General features: G+C 38.6%; 1 protein-coding gene across 4 annotated transcripts in view; it reads left to right on the top strand.

The window, feature by feature from the left end:
- RANBP3 (RAN binding protein 3) overlaps positions 1 to 21,780 on the top strand; it is a 52,186-nt gene extending 30,406 nt beyond the window's left edge. For 3 of the 4 annotated variants that reach the window (XM_058820871.1, XM_058820874.1, XM_058820875.1), the window contains 13 exons: positions 1,290 to 1,361; positions 2,533 to 2,598; positions 4,091 to 4,183; positions 5,284 to 5,387; positions 9,596 to 9,715; positions 10,237 to 10,340; positions 12,624 to 12,702; positions 13,618 to 13,720; positions 14,570 to 14,694; positions 16,902 to 17,022; positions 18,593 to 18,735; positions 20,396 to 20,579; positions 21,451 to 21,780. In XM_058820871.1, the coding sequence (XP_058676854.1) occupies positions 1,290 to 1,361; positions 2,533 to 2,598; positions 4,091 to 4,183; positions 5,284 to 5,387; positions 9,596 to 9,715; positions 10,237 to 10,340; positions 12,624 to 12,702; positions 13,618 to 13,720; positions 14,570 to 14,694; positions 16,902 to 17,022; positions 18,593 to 18,735; positions 20,396 to 20,579; positions 21,451 to 21,494 (1,358 nt within the window). In that variant the 3' untranslated portion in view covers positions 21,495 to 21,780. The remainder of the gene's footprint in view (positions 1 to 1,289; positions 1,362 to 2,532; positions 2,599 to 4,090; positions 4,184 to 5,283; positions 5,388 to 9,595; positions 9,716 to 10,236; positions 10,341 to 12,623; positions 12,703 to 13,617; positions 13,721 to 14,569; positions 14,695 to 16,901; positions 17,023 to 18,592; positions 18,736 to 20,395; positions 20,580 to 21,450) is intronic. The other variant, XM_058820872.1, reaches the window with a different exon arrangement.
- The last annotated feature ends 1,002 nt before the right edge of the window (positions 21,781 to 22,782 follow it).

Genomic DNA, 22,782 nt, shown 5'->3' with positions numbered 1-22,782 from the left:
CTGGATATTCCAGGAGTCCAGTATCCTTTCTCAAGCCTCTGCTTAGTTAATGAATTTTGAGAGGATGTGGTGATTTATTGACACCTTTCTTCTCATCTGCTGTGTGTTGTTCTCAAGCAGTGACAACTTTGATTTGAATTGCAAGTTTCATGAAGACCTTTTTGAATATTGTTGACATTATTCAATGGCTTTGGTTTCCAGAAAATCTTTTACTTTCCCACCTTCTTTTTTTTTTTTTCTTTTCTTTTTTTTTTTTTTTTTGAGGGATTATGTTTCTCTCAAGAATAGGGAAATTTTGCTTACATGAAAACTGTGTCATGTTTAAGCTTAAGGCAGACAATAGTAAAAAGAGAGAAAGTGGAATTTAAGGAAAAAAGAAAAAAATTTTCAGACTTAATTATAAAAGGCAAGTCGCACATTTTTTAGTACAATGGTGTTCAGAGATGAGCTTCTTTTCTCTTTTCAACATACTTGAACTTTTTCTACAGCTGCATAAAAACTAAAAAAGCCAGTAAATACTACAATCCTTTACTTCATGCAAAATTATCTGTTAGAGAATCTGTCTCCTTCTGATTGTCCTATTTTATAAACTGGATTATGATTTTTGTGTAATACCAAAAGTACTAGAACTGCTGGGCAGGGTGTCAACCAAACTCCCTATTGTTTGCTTCTTTATGACCCAGAAAAGGGTGGAAAAGAGGTGCTGTCTTTTGCCTGTTTTTTCAAATATTTTTTTCCTTTGGTTGACTATTATGCTGCTGAGGTGACATCTGATAGTATCTGATGTGCTCTTCTCTGTTTCTGTAGGAGTTTTGTCTTTGCAGGGTAGTTCAAACCTAAGTTGCTTCTTGGTGAAAACAGCGCGGTCCCTCAGAGCGCAGATGTTCATGCCTACTCTCTAGCAGGCATTACACACCTCTCTGCTCTCTGCTCTCTGCTCAGGGGCCTTTGGAAATGGTATTATACATGTTGCAATGCTATTATATATACTAACGCCACTTCTAATTCCTAATTCAGATACAGTTCAGATTGGGAATCCTGTATTTATACAGGATTCAGAAAAAATGAAATTTTTTCTTTGTCTATTTCAGGAGACACTTGGGAGGATTTTATGGGCAATGGCTTGTTTGCTACTTCGGCTGTAATGCTGTTTTAATTTAGAAGAAACAAAACCAAAGTAAAACAAATTACTAGAAAAAATACTTCAGTTTGAATTCTGGGAACTGGTTTATAATAAAGAACAACATCCACAACTTCCCTTTTTTTTTTTTCTTTTTCCTTGACTGCAGTAACAAAGAACAATGTCTTTATGCCATCAAGCTTTTGTGAACCCTCTGCAGGCAATTCTGACTCAGAACCAGGTGAGCTTCCTCATTTTTCTGCATTTTTCTTGAAAAAATATTTCTGTTGTTAATTTGTTGTGATCTAAAGTACTTCAGAAGTAAGACCCTGTCTGTGAGAACAGAAGTGATGATGGTTCTGATCTTAGACCTGTTCTCTTGCTCGCTTTGTTGTTCAACATCACCATTGCTGGAGGTAATTAAAATAATATCAAAGTTGTTGAATGCTTTGGGAGTGATGGTAGAATACTGCAGTATGACCCTTTCCTGCTAGCCTCACAATAAAACCTTTGGAAAAGTTTCATATATCTACTTCAGAAAAATGTTCTTTTATATTGAAAAGCAAACCAAGCATAAAGCATGGTCATGTGTTCAGCAATGATCTGTGAACCCTGTGTTGACAGAACTGCTAATTTTGTTAGTCTCCATCGTTCTGGTTTGGTTGTGTTGGTATCATGCCTGTTCTGCACATCAATATCATATGTTTATAACCAAGCACAGTGAGACTGTAAGATGCTGAGTTGTCTTATTCTGAGTACAGATATTAAGCCCCTAAAAGGAAAACAGTATAATTATTCTTTGTAAGTTGTAAGGAACTCAGTTTTTAAGAGCTGTAGATTTATAATTTTTTTTGAGATTTGATATTTAATTTAAAAACCATAACTGTAGTGAGTGTGAGCAAAGGAGTTTTTTATGTTCATACTACAAAAGCATGAGTAAAAACTTCTTATTACAAGAAACTAACATTAAGCAATTAAGTTTAACTTAGTTTATGATCATTAGCAATTAGATACTTCTTAGCAGCTGTCACGTTCAGACATAATTTTGATTGTTATTTCTTTAGTTTGATTCTCACTTAAAACCTTTATTATCTTTGTTAAGTCCTTCACAGAAGGAGCCCCATTTCTCTGGTGAACACAGTCTTTTTCCTGTTTCTTCTGAAAAAAATTTTGAACTTCTTGCTTGTGATACCATGTGTTTCTTTGAGGTGTATATTTGCTGTGATGATCACTGGAAATTCAGGTTTCTTTCAGAAGAAGAGAATTTGTTATTTGGAAAGCTCCTAATAACTTTGCATATTTATAGAACTTGTGGGTTGTTACAGTGGGGAAAACCTGAGCAATTCTATGACTGAATGGCTGTTTCTAATATGTTACAGCTTTGTCCTTGTAATTTTGTATTTCATTTCCAGAGGAAAAGAGCAGTGGATTCCGGCTGAAGCCACCAATACTTATCCATGGTCAGGCACCTAGTGCAGGTGAGTTCACTGTTTACTCCGACAGTACAAAGAAACCTGCTCAAGCATTTTATTTAGTTAGTAATTTCATCAATCAACTATAGAAGGTGGTAAATAGAAGGTGGCAATACCTATGTGTCTGCAGAAAAATAATCTTGTCTTCTCTGGGGTGGTTGTGCCCATATCCATTGTGTAATGCATATGGATGCATCCATGTTTTGCATTGGCTCAGCTGTGCATGTTTGAAGTGCATCACCCAGCTGTTGCTGCTTAGCAAGCTTCTGTTTGTGCTTGGAGTTATCCTCCAGACATTGAATTTGATTCCTTTGGTAGCAAACCATAAGAAAAGGGGTGTTCAGCGAGTGCCTTGAGCAAGTTCTGGCCATTACTGAGTGTTTAGTCTGCGACCAGGCCAGGGCAGCTGGAAGTGTCAAGAGAGTGCCCACTTCTGCTCTCCGTGGCTTTTGGTGGCAGTGTAAGTGGCAGGTCCATGATCACGCCTGTTCTGCACTACAGGCTGGCTATGACTGAGTTTCCCGTTTACTGATGTAGACCCAGCCACTATCAGAAAGATGATAGTATTACAGCTTCTTAGGAATTTGAGGGGGAAAAAAACAAACCCAAAACTATATAGATAATGAAAGCTATTATTGCATCACTCTATGGAAACTTCATTTCACTTGAAGAAAGAGTGGTAAATTTAAGAAAGGAACAAGCTGTTTTGAGTTTATGAGTGCTTGAACTTTGGATAGCTTTATAATCTGATGTCATGCCCTTTTAATATGGGTGACCTGAAATGGAACTAATTGCTATGAGTGAGTTCTGTTGCAGTATTTATTGGATCAAGGGTTCTTCTTGACCTATGGCAAGCCCAGAAAACTGAATTTTCTGGGCTTGCCATAACCTTCTAGAGTTGATGTAACAATGTTCGGGGGTTTTTTAATTAGGTTGTTTAAGGTCAATTCGCTTTTTGAATCATAGCAGTATTAGAGTTGTAGGGCTGTGCATCTTACTGTAACAACCAAAGAGGCCAGGTTAATTCAGAAAGCCTAAAGGTTATTAAATGACACAACACAACTATTACAGTACCAATATGTTTGATTGATTGCACGGATAAAGAAATATTTTACTACTATCTGGACATTACTTTATTAGAAGGAGAAAAGAAGATTTGTAATGTGTAGTTGAATAAAATGTCAGTGCATAAATAGGTTTACTGGAATTCTCTTACATATTGGCTTTTATTTCTGAATTACTTTCTTTCTGTGCTTTCCTGAATAAGGTAGACAATGTATTTTAAAGTGTCTTTTTAGGCTAGGAAATAGTCTTCCCTATTTGGGTCTAACTCTCTTTTGAAGCTGAGTAAGGAGGGATGGAAAAGAAGTGAGTAGAAGCTTTTCTAGTGTCTGTTTTTAATTGTGTGTTCCGTTGGAAGCAGTTAGAGAAGATTAGATGAAGCTGAATTTTCCAAATTTAAAACTTTATACTTCTTGAAAAAACTTTGCACTTGCAGGTCTCCCTAGCCAGAAACCAAAGGAACAGCAGCGAAGTGTGCTCCGTCCAGCAGTACTACAGGCACCGCAGCCAAAAGCTTTCTCACAGATGGGTAAATAATGCTTTTGCTTTCTAAATACAGTGGAGAGAGAACAAAAACATTGAATTTGGTTAATGTGGTGGCTTGCTTTTACTCAACACCCACCTTGGTTTTTCTAGTTTCCTCCTTTCAGAAAAGAAATATCTTAAATAGTAAGTGTATCTGTATTACATGAAGGATAGCATAGTAGAACCTTCAGATCTTGTGTAGGGTGACTGTCTGATGTCGCCAGGCCTCTAACTTTGGTGTAATCCATACTTAAGTTTTGAAATAAAAAGAATTTTAAGAGTGTGGTGTAGCAGTCAATATCAAATGACAGCATTGACCATGGTGTAATAAGCTGTTACTGGTAACTGATCAACAATGAAGTACCTAAATCAGTGAGAGGTGCTTCTGGGCTTGGGGACCATTTTGCTGTTGGGGCTTTGAAGTACAAATTTAATTCTGAACATAGAATTTTAATTTTTAAGTTTGGTCATTCATATAATGTTTATTGTATTATGGAATTTGATGTAGCTGATGGAAATAGACATGGTAAAAGTGTGGAAGTTGATGCGAAAAGCTGTTTAAAGTCCCTCTATCCTAAACCCCATGTTTCCCCAGCCCGATGCCGTTTGTTGTGTGGAAGTTTAGTTGAACAGAAACAGGAGTAACTTCAGTTAATGCAGAGTCTGGCATAGAACCTAATATTCCTAGCTTGATTTCTTGACATGCCTCCTGACACAGATTGGACTCTACAGAGGACTTAGTATTGGGGTAAAATTTTCAGTGAGAGTTCAGTATGTGAGCAGGTAGATCAATCTGAAGACAAACCCTGCTGGCTGTGAACAGTATTAGATTAGTTGTACGTATTGAAGTCTTTACAACATTTGTATAGATTAATTTGCTGACTGGGTTTTCTGCATTTGGAATTTTGATTCTGCTAAGAATTGCTGAATTGTGGTCCTCATGTCTCTTGCAAAGTACTATGGGAAATTTTTAGTTTACATGACAACGTTTAATGGACTTAAACAAGAAAACTACATTCTATTTGCATAAGAAAAATTTTATGACAGTCTAAATATCTAGAGAGTTCACGTATATTTTTTTGGTTTTTTGTTTCTGTGTTACAGTTCTCAGCAGTGGCACCAATGGTGTAAATATCCCTCCAGATTCTGCAGCCACATCAGAATCACCAAGTGATGCAACATTGAAAAGTTCAGACTCTGAAGACAAGGTAAGTTCGAGAAGGAGACTCAAGGTGACAGACATAAATATTTTAGGAAATAAAGCTGGAAAGAAAAGACAGACAAGGATAGGTTCCACTATGCTAAAAGAAACTGTGTGAATGCAGAGGCTTTGTTTTGGGAAGGCACTGAATTGGTCAAGGCTTTATAGATAAAGATCAGAGGGGAAGCCAGCAAGAGGGAGATCAAAGTGAACCTTCACCAGGCTTCAGGTTGTTTATTGAGTATTGAGCTGGTTGGTAGGATTCTGAAGGACAGCAGAGCTCATGAGAGCTCATTACCTGCATGGACAAACATGAGAATGAATAACTTATCCCAAAGCGCTTGAAACTGTGCAAGTTTGGGAGGAGGCCAGCATGTATGGGCTTGGGAGCTCCTTAAATCCAGAAAGAGAATGTGCATGTATCTCATGAAAGCAGTCAAGACGCCTGAGAACTATACAGAAGGATTGCCTGGATGTGTGGGAGAACTGGGAGAGACTAAATTTGGCTGGAATTGGGAATTACGGGGAATGAAAAGCTGCAAGCAAGGCTTCCACTGGTACGGGCAGCAAAGGTAAAATGAAGGAAAATCGTAGGCCTTCTGCAAAATGTTAAGGGGAACCTAGTGGTGAAAAAAAAGAAAAAAAATCTGAGGTACTCAATGCCTTTGTCTTGTTTTCTACTGAAGAGGTCTGCTGTCAGGTCTACCAAATCCTCTTTTTAGGGGAAGCTTGACAGAGCAAATCATTACACTAAATTTGATTAAGGACTGTGTTAGACAATTTGACATACACTGGTCCATAGGACCAGACAGGATGTATCCATGGGTGCAGAGGGAGGAGTCATGGTTTAACCCCAGCTGGCAGCCAAGTACCATGGAGCCGCTTCTTCAGTCCCTCTACTCAGCTGGGATGGGGAGAAGAATCAGGAAAAAAGTAAAGCTAGTGGATTGAGAGAAGAACAGTTATTTAAGTGTTGAAACAGAGTTAAGTATAATAATAATAATTGTAATGAAAAGGGGAGAGAGACAGATAAAACACAAAGAAAAGAAGTGATGTCCAGTGTAGGTGCTCAGCACCCGCTGATCTGTGCCCAGCTTGTCTCCCAGCAGCCATCAGCCCCTCACCAGCAGCTCCTCCAGTTTACACACTGGGCAGGGTGTTTTATTGTGTGGAATATCTGAATGGCCAGTTCGGGTCACTGTCCTGGCTGTGCTCCCCTCCCCCCGCCCAGCTTCTTGTGCAACTCCTTGCTGGCAGAGCATGAGACACAGAGAAGTCCTTGACTTGGGGTGTGCACAACTGTGCCACAACCAAAATACCAGTGTGTGATGAAGATTATTCTCATCCTGGATCCAAAATACAGTGTTGTGCCAGTGTTGTACTGGGAAGAAAATGAGCTCAGGACAGGGAGCTGAAGGGTGCTTGTGTGAGACCACTAGCTGTCCTCAGAGAGTTGTGGTACTGTGGTGGGTCCCAGTTACTTGGAAAGAAGAAAGCATGGCACACCTTTCCACAAATGGCAAGAAAGAAGTTCCAAGAAAGTAGAAATGGCTCAGCTCCTTCCTCTCCCTTTGTAGTGAAGGAGTCCTAGGATATGAGGCACCTTAAAGGGATTGAGAACAGCCAGCATAGATAAAACAGAGACCAACCTGATGAGTTTTTATCCTCTGAGATTATTTGCTTTTCAGAGAGCCCTACTTGTTGATTTTGACTTTAGGCAAAATCTTTGTATGGTCTGAAGTATTATTGTCATGGCCAAAATGCAGAGAGCTCTACTGCTTGAGTGGAATTTAAAAGTGGGTGATAAATTTGCTGAAGCAGTGAGCTTTGAGGGTAGCAGCCAGTGATTGGAAGTCTGACAAGTGTCCATCACTAGAGGCATTCCTAAGGACTGTTCAACATATACACAAACAACCTGGCAAGGTGGAATAAATCTTGTTATGTTTGTGGATACTACTGTACTGTGGGAAGGAGAAAGCAGTTTTAGTAAAGCAGCCCGTAAGTCCTCTTAATCAATAAAAGGATACACTACTTATTCATGTTCAATCTATTGTTCATCACTGCTGCACAGCACCTGAAGGTTCTTGAGCTTTTTGTTCTCCTAAGGACTTTCTATTCTGCACCTCTGCCACTTGCTTTCCACAAGTGGCTTTGTGACTTCTCCCTGCACACGCCGTGGTGGCACATTTCCTGATTATTCCCATACCATAGTTCTTGTTCCACTATACTCAGAGTCTTTCACTTACAAAACTCTAAAGTAGTGTTGGAAAACAATTGCAACCTGCATGGGAATCACTCCTTCCTGCTTCTGTCCTAACTTCCTACTCCATAGCTTTTAACACTGATGGGAAGACCCAACGCTATGCACACACAAAGCCTCAGAAGTGACCTGCATACAGCAGTTGCCTCTCAGCAAGGCACACTTCCATCAGCATCAACAGCACCATAAGTAGAAAAAAACCCAAAACCACAGGAAGTCTGAGCATATTACGAAGAAAACTATATAGTTACTATGGGAACTTGGTTATTAGGGAGTACCACCTGCTCCACTGGAGAGGACACTCAGGGGGAAGATGCCTGTCTAGGGAACTCATTACTAGTTTTTATGGCTGGCCAACGTGAAGTTTTTCTTTTTCCTTCCCTTTTTGATCTCCCTTCTTCCAAAATAAAATGACTGTCACCCTTAGAAGCAATACTATCAGCTATAGATCTGCTAATAAATTCTGTATGTAAGAACTTGTCTCAACATTTTTCATGCAGTATCAGGATCTCCAAGACTTGTCTGCACAGCTCCTTTCTAGACAGTCTCTCTTCAGTCCTTGTGACACATGGGTTCTTTCACCTCAGATACAGAACTTTGCATTTGCTAACCATCAGCTAGTTTTTCTCAGCTTGTTTTTCCAACCTGCTGAGATCCTGCTGAAGAGCCCCTGCCTTCCAACATACTGACCATTAGGCTTAGGAAGTGATCTTTCTCTTTTAGTGCCACTGGCAGATGGCATCAGGAATACCATATGTAGTTTGGGGCTTGACACTACATGAAAAACACTTAAAAATCACTCAAGTGACTAGTGACTGGAGCACAAGAGGAGTGATGAGAGAATGAAAAAGCTGAGTATGTTCTGCTTGGACTATGACAGGCGAATTGGAGAGAGCTCTCAGCTCTCAAGTGATAGGTGGTGCAAGATGCGAATAAAATAAGGAAGTGTCTGTCAAACAGGTGAGAAGCGGCAGATGTGGTGTGAAGGGGATTCCAGGTGGGTTTTAGGACATAATTGTCATACTTAGTGTAGTTGAACATTGAACTGAATTGTTCAAACCAAAAATCGCAGACAAAGGCTCTCTAATTAAAGTTTGAAAGTAGTATGTTTATTACGCCGGCGGGTGGCACGGGGTGGGGGGGTTGTCCCTGAAATGCACGACCACATCACACAAGGATTTTTGCCTTCTATTTATTTCCCAAAATAATATATATGCATAACCCCAGCACCTCCCATTCCTGCTTTGTATTAAAATGAGATTATTAGTCCTTCAGTTCTTCTCTTGAATTGGGTTGGTGGTCTTGAACTGGGTCAGTGGTCCCAGGAATGAAGTCAGGAAGGTCTTTGTCAGGTCTCTGTGACCCTCTGGCACGATCCACGGCCCCCTGCTTCATGATGGATTGACATAGAGTCCAGGCACTGGGCATTGTTCTGCTGGTTTCAGTATGTTCCTATAATCGTTCACTTGCTCCACTTCCTTCTACAAGTGAGCTTATTTGTAATATAACAATTAGCTTTAGCTTAAGCATCTAGTAATTATTAACCTATTGTTGGTGTATCTAACTTCAATATGAATTGGCTCTAACCCTTAGCTAAAATCTTAAACCTTTAAAATCGTGATTCAGAGCCAGACTACCAAACTGTAAAACTGTCACGTGGATTGTTTTTGAAACTTGATATGAGATCTTGGGTAGCTTAATAGAATTTTGAAGTTGGTGCTGCTTTGAACAGAGTTTGGACCAGGTGCTCGTTAGAAACTCCTTTGAAGCTTAACTATTCTGTGATTTGCTAAGAAGAACACTTAACAACAGAGACATTTAAATGCAAAACATCCCTTGTGGATCTGAAAGTGTTATTGGCTTGTCATTGTAAATGAATGTGTGACTCACTTGTCATAAGGTGTTTTTATTTAAAGAAACTCAACTTCTTTGGCTACCTTTCTCCATTTCTTTAGACAGCAGAATGTCAGAAAAAGGAGTCCAACAATACTTCAGATGATGACTGCTCTGAGAAGGTTGAGCTAAATGCACAGCAAGCATTCGTTTTTGGGCAAAATTTACGAGATAGAGTTAAGGTAAACACATGTTTGTTCTCTTGACTAAGAGTTTATGAATATATGTAAAATTAAGAACCATGAACACAGCAGAGTTGTCTGTTTAATAAAACTAGTCTTTGGACATTTAATAAATGAATTCTGTTAAGTAACATAAGAAGCTTTTTTGAAAAAAATGCATCTACTGCAATCATGAGTAACAGCTAAAGCTCAGTAGAATGTGGTGTTTTCTCTTACTTCTTGGGTTAGAATGAAGTTGAAATGTGGTCCTAAGCTGTTCCCGTGCTACCAAGACTTCAAAGAAAAGATGGAAAAATAGGCTGAGCCTGGGCTTAAACTTGTGCGTAGAATAACTGACTTGGATTGTACCTCCTCTTGAAGATGGGTTAGCTCAGGTTTCCTTGCATGCTGAAAGAAAGTGTAATATTGAGACATATCTTGTTTTATTGTAGAAAGCATTTGTGGATGAACTTTGTCTGTAGGTAGAGTGAGTTGAAAATTTCGTAATTAAAATTATTGATATATACTTGTTCTTTTTCTAGCTAGGAGATGAAAGCAATGAAACTGCCGATGTGCAGATTGCTGGCCTTCTGACATCAGATATACCTTCTGCAACAAACTATTTTCTACAGTACATCAGTTCCAGGTGAGACTACAGGGAAACCAATATAACAGTTCTCCCTCTTTATTTTCCTTATTGAAAATTCGGTATGATTCTGCTCTTTACTGGATGCAGGGCTTAGACTGGGTCAGTGAGAATCTAGACTTCTGAAGAATGAGATGGCAATCTTCAGATCTGGGAGAATCCTCAATCATCTCTTCAAGGGAGATGCATTTGATATTATTTATTTGACCACATCCTCACCAACACCTCTTCAGAAAACCAAAAAGCATGACATGAGAGGCATGAAACCAAAAAGCGTGACATTCTTCTCATGAATGATCAGAAACAGAGATCTGCACTGTATTCGTGTTGTTCAGTAGGTTTCATATAAGATACAGATAAAAGGAAGAATAGTTAAAATTTTTCCATTATAGTAACCTTTTCAGAGTGGCCTGTATGAATAAGTAGGAGCCTGACTGTGGGAGGTTTTTGAGAGAACTTCTAAAGAATAACAGTAACATCAGTAACATCAGAAGAAACGTGATGTATAGGTAAAGTGAAGCAGCCAGGAGAAAACTGCTAATCCTGTCTTATGTAGTAATGACCTCTGAGCTGACAGCCTTCACTTGAGGCTAAGGTAGTGATACATGAAATCCATATCTCTGTGAAGGTGCTGGCTTAGTAGTGGTCAAAAATTTTAAGTAGTGTAAAGAATAAGAAAACAGAAGATGCAGAGCTGTGAATTCATGGAAAAATGTGAGGGGAAATCCCACCAAGAGTGATGAAGCAGAGCAACATCTCTGCTCCTGGCATAAGCTGAAATTCAGATTGAGGCAAGGAATTAATTGTAGGAAAAGCACCAATACATGCTTTCTTTGTCTTTATATTTGGCATTTTTAAGATCCTGTTGTTCACCATGAAGGAGGCAGTAGGCTGTTTTGCAGTCAATGAACTTTTGATGCTGAACTTTTCAGATGTTGTACTGGAGAGGTGGAGAACACTTTTCCCCTCTTGATGCCAGATCAGTGTCTTTCCAATAGACGCAGTCAGAGTTATTCAATCAGATTTGGCAGACAATAACTACTAATATGTGGCCTTCAAATACCAGAATATTTTCTCGCATTTTTCAACTCATGTGACACCTACTGTCATTTTATTTGAGTCTTTACTTTGGGAAGATTTATGCTTGGTGAGTCAATTGCGAGAAACCTAGGTTTGAACTTGTCTTAAAAACAATATTGTCTCTAAGGGGAGTTGGGTCTGGTTTTCTGATGAGATGGCAAAGCATTATGGTAATCAACTTGTAAAAGGAAACTCCTCCCTTTGTGTAACACTGTAAATTCTTTAAAAACTGTAAATATGCTAGGTGGCATGGCAGATATTGGTAGGCCACATTGAGTTCCCCGTCAACATTTGGAGTTCAGAACTGTGGTATTTAATTCCCTTAGGAGGTAAAATTATCTTCTACTGAGGATCTCCTTCGTTCTAGGAATCTCTTTAATCAGAAGTAGCAACTCTACATGTACAATTTAAGGGTTTGTTTGGTTTCACTTGAATCATGTAGATGCGAGTCCCCATTTTCTAAACTTGGTGAAATGCACGTAGGCTTGATTTGGAATGGTCTGTATGTTCACTCTGTGAGCAAGCTGGTGTCTTAATAAGGTATGCCTGATGGGAAGGAACAGGAACAATGACTTTTAAAGTCTTTTGTCTGTAAAAGAATAAAACTCCTGTCCTTCTTAAATAAGATTTAAAATCTGTTAATATAAATACTAATGGGAGGAAGATGTTGATTCTGCAAGGAAGAAGTAAAGGCTGATATTTGATTGTGAAACTTCTTGGAGAGTCTGTGGTGTTGCAGCTAGTCTGATAAAAGGCATTACTTATCCCTGCTGCCTTTGCTTCAGTTATGATCTTGCAAATGCTTTTGTTTCTGTTTGTTCAGTTTCTGAAAAAATTGACCTAAAGATGTGTGATAGTTCAAGTCTGTACATGTAGAATACAGTTTAAAAAAAAGTATGTTACATGTTTAGACAATAAGCCCTCACTTAGCATTCAGCATTGCTTTGTATGTTAGTAGTTATCTGAAGGGGAAGATTTTGACAGAGAAAAAATAATTTGTTGTCATTCTGAGAGAATTCTCATTCTGTAAAACTAGAATGTGCTCTCATGTTAAGTTGGATTAATTTTTACCTAGGTTTGTGTGCTTACTTTCTTGAAGACAGTGACAATTACTCACTTTCTGAGAAATTTTATTAGTAGAAAATAAAAAAGGTATTATTTTCTATCTTGTAAAACCTGGCTTGTTTCTTGGGTTTTTTTCAGTGTAGAGAACTCTACGAACAGTGCAGATGCATCTAGCAACAAGTTTGTTTTTGGACAGAACATGAGTGAGCGAGTCCTAGTGAGTATCCACCATGTATATGTTGTAATTTTGCCAGCAGTTTGTTACGGATTCTCACTCAGGAATTTTGAGAGTCTTTAATTATACTTCTCACTTAATGATGGGGTGTTTTCAGTCATTTCCTTTGAAGGTAACTTACTTTGAGTGCAGCACAGGAAGTTCATTATAAGCTATTGTCTGCCCAGCAATACTTTCCAGGGTTTCCCTTTCAAGCTCTCAGTGTAAGGAGATTCAGTGTCCTCTCTGTAGTGCACATGGTTCTTGTGCCCAAGCATTTTATGACACAGCTCGTTGCTTTAAAATGGCTATTGGAGTATAAGTATTAGAGGGTATTTTATGTTTGTCCTCAAAATTCAGAGCAGTTCAGTAATGTGACTCCCCCCAGATGGGATTTCAAGCTCAGCAGTAAAGCAGCTGCCTCAGGACTGAGGTACGATTCTGGAGATGCTGTTCATGATGTACCAACCTAAGGAATAACTTCTAGTACCTCATTGTTTTTTGCTGTTGTTTGTATTCCTGTGCTGCAACAAAATGGAAACATTCCGTGCTGAATGTTCAGACCTGTCTAACTACAAAGCAGGAGTTCGGTCAATTATGACATGAGTAGCTGTAGCTGAAATTGATTTGCTATGTTGAACAAAGCAAGTCAAAAAGCTTCAGAATAAAGGTTGAAATTTGGTATCAGTTCCAGGGAAAATAATTCAATCTGGTTTTTAGGTCACACTCCATTCAGTTCCTTGGCTAAGATAGTAGGATAGTTTTGACTGTGAAAGCGTGTTGTCCATGAGATTCTTTTTTTTGCCATATGGTTTATAAATACTGGAGCTACCCTCAGTACTTGACCACTAGTCCTGTTTAGCAGGATTAGTGTATGTTTTCTCCCTTCTGTTCACCTCCTCTTTATTTCTGTGATAGAGCCCACCAAAATCAAATGAAGGTAGTACAGAGAGTAATAAGGAGAATGCTGCTACAGAGTCTGGGTCTGAATCGTCTTCTCAGGAGGCCACGCCAGAAAAAGGTGAAAAACAAAATACTATATTAGGAATGGTAGTTAATCCGTTTTTAAATTACTGTATTTTTCAATGTCCTGTTACTTTTCAAAAACATAAGATTTTTATGTTGCCTTTACTGTCTCCTGTTACCAAAGATACAGGCTGGGTGTGGAAGTTGCTGGATGCTGTAGATCCTCTAATAGTAAACATGTGCAGGCTGCACTTTCTTTTTCATTCTCAGTCTGTGGTTGTGGGAGTATCTTCAATGGAATAAAATTAGAGGGAATTAACAGAACTGGTAGTAGGACTTGGTAGAGAACGTGGGAGAAATGTGGCAAACTTTTTTAAACAATTCTATTTCATTTCAAGTGACTGAATTCCAGATTCAAATGTATGTTGCATTGGGTGGGTGCCCCACATGTTGCTTGAACTCAGAACTGGTTGCTGGATTCTATGACTTCAAATTGTCAAGATATTACAGAAATTCTGGGAACCATGGATTTTCTTCAGTAAACTGCTTGCAAGCCCAAATGGAAGTAGAAAATTAAATGCACTGTCCATGTGTAGGCCCAGCTGTATGGCTAGCAAGAGTATCAGTACAGATAAGGAAGTGTCCATGCAAAGGTTTTGAACTATTGCATGTATGGACAAAACTTCTTGAGAATGTATCTGTTTTGTTCCTTATGCTTGTAAAACAAGTATTAAAAGACAAGCTTTAACTTATGCTTTAAATTTCAGTAATTTTTAATGTGTTCTATTAAAGTCTGTTTTCTGTACGTTTCAAAGGGTCTCAATTCTCGTGTACTTGTGTAGACTTTTATATATCTTACAAAATTTTATGATAATCATTCTCAGACTCTCAAAATGTTGTTCAGCTAATAATATTTCAGAATCACTGGCAGAGTCTGCAGCAGCCTATACTAAAGCAACAGCAAGGAAGTGTTTATTAGCGAAGGTAGAAGTGATTACTGGGGAGGAAGCTGAAAGTAACGTGTTACAGGTAAGAAACGGATAGAGGAGCTTTGAGTTTGTGGGGATTCATATGGATGTCTGTCACAGTAACAAGTCCACAGATAGGTTGGATGTAAATCTACACAGGGGATCCTCAGCCAACCCTGTCCAAGCTTAGATGCAAGCACACTGCTGGCCAGAGATCTGGGCAGAGAGAGATACCAACCAGTCAGCTGTTTAAACCAGAAAGTTTCAAACCCCCTATATCAGCAGGCCTCCATAATAAACCATTGCTGTTGTTTCCTGGATCTCTGAGAGTTTGTGTCATCCCTGTCTCTGACCCCACGTAACAGATGTCCAGTGAATGCACACCATCTGATTCCCTACAATTCAGCCTTCCTCTATATCTCTAATGTATTTTCTTGTGTTAAAATGCAAACTTTAGATATTTATATCAGATCCTTATTTATTAACTTGTTATCCATTGTTTTTTAATTTCTTCTTTATGAATAAATTTTAGCATATAGGCCATCCAGGTGTATCTTAAGCATACTTTCCTGAATCCATCACATAGAAGCTTCTATTTTCTGTGAGACAATTATTTGAAGAAAATTTAAATTAATTAAATATTTTAAGTTCTTTAATTGTTGTACTACTGAAGATTTTCTAAAATTTGGAATGGACTATTTATGCCAGCAGTCTAGTTTCTTGCGAAATAGAAACTGTATCACAAACACTCAGGAATTTGATTTGAGATAGTTAATTGAATTAGTGATGTTGTAGAAGGATATTTGGTCATGACTTAGACTGCTGATTTTAATAGAGATATATTTAACATTGTGGTTATTAATTAACTTTATACTTACTAACTCTAGTGTATCCTTAAGAAAAACATGCAGGGTTTTCATATAAAATGAAGTGGTGTATGTATTTTTTCCCATCTCTCTTTGTCCTCCAATTATAGTTTAGTTTTTTCCTTGAGATAGTGTGTTTCTCAGCATTTGAATTGTGTTATTTTCAAGGATAACTTTTTTATTCTTACAGACACAATGCCCTATTCTTCTGAGACCAAACAGTTGCACTATCAGTATCTAATGCCTATCTTGTATTACCTTAAAAATGGTACTCTATAATGTTTACCTTCTTGGACTTCTTTTTACCAGACATAAAATGGTCTTTAAATGTTCTTCTGGTACATCTCTGTTTCTATTTAATTCAGAAATGTCTGGGTGCTTCACGTAATTGAACAAGACACTGAAGAGATAAGAATCCTGTTTCACTTAGAAAAACTACAACTTCTGGCAGCTGCATACTTAATAGAGGACTGACTTGCCTGAATATGTTGTAATTTAACAGATCTCTTGCTTAACTTTAATTCTTTTTTTCTTGTGAATTGTAATGCATTAAAATTCCAAATGGGACTTGTACAGACAGAACTATGTTAATGTTGCAGAAACATAAAGAGCTAGATGTTTTGGCATGAAGAAGATGAGAAATGAAAGGAATGAAAATGGAAGTATCTTTTCCACTTAGTGCATGCTCATCTGTGGGGAGCTTGAGGAGTGATGGTTTGAGGTACAAAGCCTCAGCAGTAACAGTAAAATTGGATTAGAGAGGGCGATATAGAGATGTTTGGCATGGAAGAAAAAGGGAGCTTGTATGTCAAGATCCTTCAGTATTCCTACTGTTGGAAAAAATACATAGACCTTTTGAATTTTATAACGTCTGAACCCTCAGTTAATAATCTCAGTTATTAATGACTTTGTGTTGTTCAGGCTTTGATAATGAATCGATAATGAGCTAGCATGTTTGTCCATCCTTTGCTTCCTTACAGGAAGAATTTTGCTTTGCTTTCATTATATTTACTGAGTCTTCCCAGCAACAAATAACATATTCAGTGGTGCAGTGTGTACCTAAGGCTTTTAAAAGAATTAACTGATATAAGGCAGTCTCCTATGACATTAAGTTTCCTCTGTGAAAATTTATATATTACCTGAAAATTACTTGTTGTTTTGATCTTGAACCCTCTTATTCTTTAAGAATACATAACTTCTTTTAGTAAAACTTGATGAAAACAGACAGCATATTTTGAGAAATTTATTGCAAAAGAGAGGATGACTTTTTTGATTTCCACAGCTATAAACAATTAAAAATTCCAGTATGAAATCTGAATATCTTTTACTCAACTGTAGGTGACTAAGAAATATATTATTACTTCAATCAACCACTATGCCATAGACATATTTTCTGTTACAGATTCAGTGCAAGCTGTTTGTATTTGATAAAAGCTCTCAGTCTTGGGTGGAAAGAGGTCGAGGACTCCTGAGACTCAATGATATGGCCTCAACAGATGATGGAACATTACAGTCTCGGCTGGGTAAGAGGAACCAGGGGAAATGAGATACTGGATGACAGTCATCCTATTTTCATAAGGTTCTTCCTTGACACACAGCAACATTCATTTAAGTTTCTATTAGCTCCAGAAACTCAGAAGCAGTTTGGACCTTTTCTTTTGCTTCAGTTAGTGAATACTGCCTCCAAAGAGAGTATCTTCATACCCTTCTATTGCAGCAGATGTTCCAGTTACTTTTTCCCCAGTAAAAGCAAGCCATATTTAGTAACTAGAATATTTTCCTGGAAATTTATGGTAACATCATTCAGATCTGGCTGTTTTGGATGGGTTGCTTGTGATGAGGGAAGTCTGTTTGAATAGTGCACAATTGTTCAGGCTGGCAGGAATGTGCATTAGCCTGAGATTATCTGCTCAGATACCACTGCTGAACTTTAATGTATTAACATATAAGGCTTCAGACTAAATCGCTTTAGATATGACTCATAATCTTCAATAGCCTTGTTGCAGTTTAAGCCCAGCCAGCAGCCAAGCCTCTTGCAGCTGCTTGCTCACTCTTTCCAACAGGATCAGGGAGAGAACTGGAAGTGTATAGAAGTTAGAAAACTCCTGGGTTGAGATAAAGGCAGTTCAAAAAAGAAAGCAAAAGCGGTGCATGCAATTTGCAAACAAAACAAATTAATTCACTGCTTCCTGTGGGCAAGCAGGTGTTCATCCATCTCCAGGGCAGCAGGACCCCATCATGTGTAATGGTGACTTGGGAGGATAAACACCATCACTCCAAACATCCTCCCTTCCTCCTCTTCCCCCTGCTTTATATCCTGAGCATGGTGTTTTGTGGTCTGGAATATCCCTTTAGTTAGTTTGGGTCACCTGTCCCAGCTGTGCCTGCTCATAACCTCCCACCTACCTGTCACAGCTGATATGTAGCTGGACTGATAAATCTGGCCATAAACAGAGATTCAATTCAGCTTGACTGGTTGGTTAGAGAAAAGAAATCCCTAGGTGAGCAGTGATAGGATAGATTTGAACTCAAACAAAAAATCCCAGCCAGTGCCATTCAATCCTGAGTGCAGACATGTAATTGGTCAGGGAGCTAGGCAGTGGCAGTGCAGAGATCCCGACCAGTCCGTTGTCCAAGCGTGGGAGCCCCCTGTGAGAGGGGACGCCGAACAATAAACCGAGCTATTTGTCACATGATCATCGGTAATTTCTGTTGTACCTGTCTCCAACCTGTGAGCATAATGTGTTACATACTCCCATCCTCCTCATCAGTGTAGTAGTATGAAAAGCAGAAAAGACCTTAGCTCTGTGCAAGCACTGCTCAGCAATAACAAAAATACCTCTATAATATCAACTGTATGTTCAGCACAAACCCAAAATAAAGCTCCATACCAGTGACTGGAAAGAAAGTTAACTCTACCCCATCCAAAACCCACACAAAGCCTACATTCTTCTCATTTACAGTTGTGACAAAAGCCTAAGAGGGCTTATTTGTAAAAAGACTGAAACCTTTGTACAGTAATAAGTGTCTTGGCTGTTTTGAACTTCCTGATGTGACTTTTTCCACCTAACTGATCTTCTAACTTGGCTTTAGTGATGAGGACTCAGGGGAGTCTCAGGTTAATCTTAAATACCAAGCTCTGGGCTCAGATGCAGATCGATAAAGCCAGTGAGAAGAGCATCCGGATCACCGCCATGGATACAGAGGACCAAGGAGTTAAAGTTTTTCTTATATCAGTGAGTACTGTTTATGTCTTAACCATCATACTAAAGTTGGTGCTCACTTAAACTGTAGCTGAGGTAGCATTCCATTTTTGTTTGCACCCTACACTGTCTTAACATCACCCTTGCCCCAAAGGCAAGACACTTGGCAGATTTGCTTGTCTAGAAAGTCTTGCAGGCTGTGAACAAATGCCACATCAAAGGCTGCCCTAGGAAGCCATGTTGTTCAAAGCATTGCCCATGGAGTCATGGGGATCTGCTTCGCACATACTGAGACTCTAGTGTTTCATGCAGATTCTTTTCTGATTTAAAAAAAAAAAAATTGGCATTATTTAATAGATTTTATGCAGTAGTTTAACTAAAATTAGATCTAGTGGAACTTTCAGCATAGGAAAACTGTCATTGTCTGCATTGTGGGAGGATTAATAGGTGCCCACTGAAAAGGAAACACTAAAGAACAATATATTAGTACTTAAGGTTTACACATTTAAACTTTGATTTTCCTTTGATGCAGTGTATTAAAGCAGTAGCAGGACAGTGAAAGTAGTTTCTGTGCTTACTTAATGGGGAACAGCAGTCGCAATCAGAATTACTAAAACACTTGAGCTCTGGTCGTACAGTCAGCACGGGAGAAAGGTCATTCCCTAATGCCTGCTGAAGCACTAACCTATTTGGAGGTCTGAGAACATTCTTTTGATTTAGACTGATTTTACACAAGATGTAAGAAAGCAAGTGTCTTGCAAAAGAATTAGTGTTCCTAGGGATCAGAAACTGAGGGCATCAGCAAATGGTCAGCTTTCCCTGTGACATTAGGTTTGTAGGCCTGGGATCTGTAATCCCAGAATTGAACTTAATGATACCAAATATGCATTGATGAAGAAAAATAAATGAAATTATTGGATAAGTTTTTCTCCATATTTTTCTAGTTTTGAAAGTTTTGAGTTTCTGTCATCAGGTTACTCACTCTTGATTTTAGTATTGATAGAAAGTATCTTGTTTGGAATTACTTTTTCATTTCAGTTTATTGCAGGGGAATTTTGCAGATACAGAGTTGACACATTCAAGTGTCACGTGGGGTGGATGGAAACTATTTTTTATTAAAGAATTTGGGGAAACTATTTCTTATGAAAGAATTTGACAGGTTGTCAAAAATGCTTCCCTCTGAAACAGACTGTTCAAAAATTTTTGAGTAATTGCCTGTCTGTTCATTGAGTTTTCTCATTATATCTCATATTGATATTTTATGCCAGTTCCTTATGAAACAGTTGGCTTAATTATGATTAACTAATGTGTGAAGTTGAATTATTGACAGGCCAGCAAAAATCTGCGAGATTTTAATTGAAGGTCTTCTTAATATGAGCTTTTGGGAGCTGTCAGGAAAGCTATGTGATTTCTGTGTGAAGAAGGCTATATGAGATCAGCAAATACTGGGTATGTTAGCCAAAGAAAGTTGGAACTAAGCTGAGGAATATACTCTCACCACCAGAGTTCTGTATATCTAATGTCCTGCTGCATGTAGCACAGCCCATTCTGACTGGTTTGAAAAATACTTTATGAGAGAACTAAAAAGTATATTGTGAAATTTGGCATGACTGCTGAGTATTATGTCAGCAGTGTTTTATTGTGTTATAATTCCATGCACCTTTTTCTTATTTCTGAATATTAAAAAATGCAGGCAAGCTCTAAAGATACAGGGCAGTTGTATGCTGCATTGCACCATCGGATCTTGGCCTTGCGCAGTAGAGTGGAACAAGAGCAAGAAGTCAAGAATGTAGCCCCTGAGCCAGAGGTAACGCAGTCAAATGAGGAAGACAGTGATGATGATGATGTTATTGCACCTTCAGGATCAGTTGGAAGTGGTAAGTAGAAAAGACAATGGTGTTTCCTGTTTACCATGCATTCTTCTGTGTCATTTCTTAAGGCAGTCTGTGCTCTTTGTGCATGTCTATGGAGTAGGACTATTGCATGGCTTTCCTTTTTGAGCACAACTACTCCTTGTTTCTTCTCCAAACTGGTAAAAGGCCCCTGTGCTGCCTGTGAGTTATATGCCACAGTTTAGCAGAGGTTTTCTGTGCTTTTTATCATTTACATTTTCTAAGTGTAGTTCTGAGTTTCATTTTTACCTTACTCATGGCCAGGAGTTGCACATGAAACCTGAGTTGAGTCAGAATCAGTAGACAGCATCCAGAATGACCTTTCAGTAGGGAGCTGTTTGGAAAGCAGAAGGTTTACAAAGGGGCATGGAAGGAGTGTAATGCTTTTTATTGTGCATGAGGAGATCATAATTTAAGAAAAATACTAGTCCTCAGTTTGAGGAAGGCTTCCTTTGGTACTCTCAACTTGAAGTCATCTGTACTTTGCTTTCTTGTGGCTGAGAACATAGAGCCTTTGACAGTCCTCCATCCTGATTCAAAGAAGGGGGAAAAGGGAGGAATGAATATGAACAAAAGCAGTGGGAAGATTGAAGAGCTTGGAAACTGAGCTTTTAGGTTTTTGGGTGCGGCTGGGATTCCTGAACTAGATTAGTCAAGAACATAAAATTCTACAGTAGACAGATCTTAGTCTGGAGAAGGCCATATGCAAGGTGGGAGAGGAGGAATTCTACAGTTTTCATCTCTCATTGAACACCTGAATCTGAGACTTACGTAGGCTACTTGGGATGAGTCTCTTACTGCAAGGCAAGAAACAAAAGATATTTCTTATGACCAAGAACTACTTTTATTGTTTCAGGTCCTAATGATGAAGGTGATGGGCAGAACGTTGGCAGCACATAGCAGATGTGAGCCAATCTGCTTGCAAGGCTGCTATGAACACCATCTTGCAGGCATCTCTGGATACCCCAGGCCAGCAATTCTTTCAGGCGGTTTAGAAAGCTCCAGGACTTAAGAACTGTGCATCTCTGTTCTGTTTGTTTGGGTTTTTGGTCTGGATCAGTAGATTCCACACAAAAAATAGCAGACTTGGAAACTACCTGAATGTGGTTTGGGACGTTGAAAGCTCATCATATTGATGAGCAAAAAAAAAAAAAAAATCCAACCCCAAAACAACATAAACACAAAATGCAACCACCCCCAACCATTTCCCCTCTTCCTTGTAATTAAAATGGCACATTACAGCTTGTCACAGCTTTTCATTGGGACCTTTTGGCTGTTTCTTCAATAGTTCATGTCTTGCAGGTCTCCAAGATAGAACTTTTTGACATGGTTCCAACTTGAATTCTGCTTTTATAACCCCTACTCCCCTTTACACAGGAAAACCCGGTCCTCACTAGCTCCTGTGCTCACTGGCTGCCCTTTGTTCTTTTTGGACTTTAGATGGGGCAGGTTATGTTTTTACCATTTAATCCCAGCATAGGTTGTGGATGTGGACACCATTGTTTGCTGTCTAGTGGGTTTGTAAACAGAAAGAAACAAAACATTGTGGTTCACCAGAAAAGCTTTTTTAATGCGATAAGAGACTTTAAAGTCTGCAGGATGTTTTGCTAACTCCTTTTTTCTTCCCATTTCATTATTATTTTTTGGGGATTTATATTGTGGTGAGACTTTTTTATTTTAGTTTTTCAATAAGATGCTCTTGTGTGTTAAAAAAAGTGAAACTATTGTTTTGTACTGTTCTTTTCTGTTACTATTTAAGGGAGAGCTAAGCCACTATATATAATAGATGTTGCATACAATTTTTCTTAAAAATTTTTGTTTCTGTGGCTACAGTAAAGTGCAGGAGGCATACAGGTTACACCTTCAGAAAAGTTAATGACAAAACAGCTGTTAGCCCTTGGAAGAATAAAATAGGCTCATGTAATGAGTTCTGCCAGCCATTAAAATAAATCTGTATAATAAAGCAGCTCTCATTTAATGGCTTGATTCAACAAGCCATTTAAGCACTTGCGTGACTTAACTGTATGTGAATAATCTTACTGAAGTCAATGCAACTCTTCATGCTTAAAGTTGAGGACATTTTTTAAAAATCTTGCTGAATTAATGGCCTTAAATAGAAAATTTAACTTCAAAACCCTTCCTGTCCCTGCTCCATTTCCTGAAGTCTTGCAGCATGAAGAAAAAGGTA

Source organism: Ammospiza caudacuta, chromosome 28 (genome assembly GCF_027887145.1).
Source record: "Ammospiza caudacuta isolate bAmmCau1 chromosome 28, bAmmCau1.pri, whole genome shotgun sequence".
NCBI lineage: Eukaryota > Metazoa > Chordata > Aves > Passeriformes > Passerellidae > Ammospiza > Ammospiza caudacuta.
This window is presented reverse-complemented; position numbering and strand designations above follow the sequence as displayed.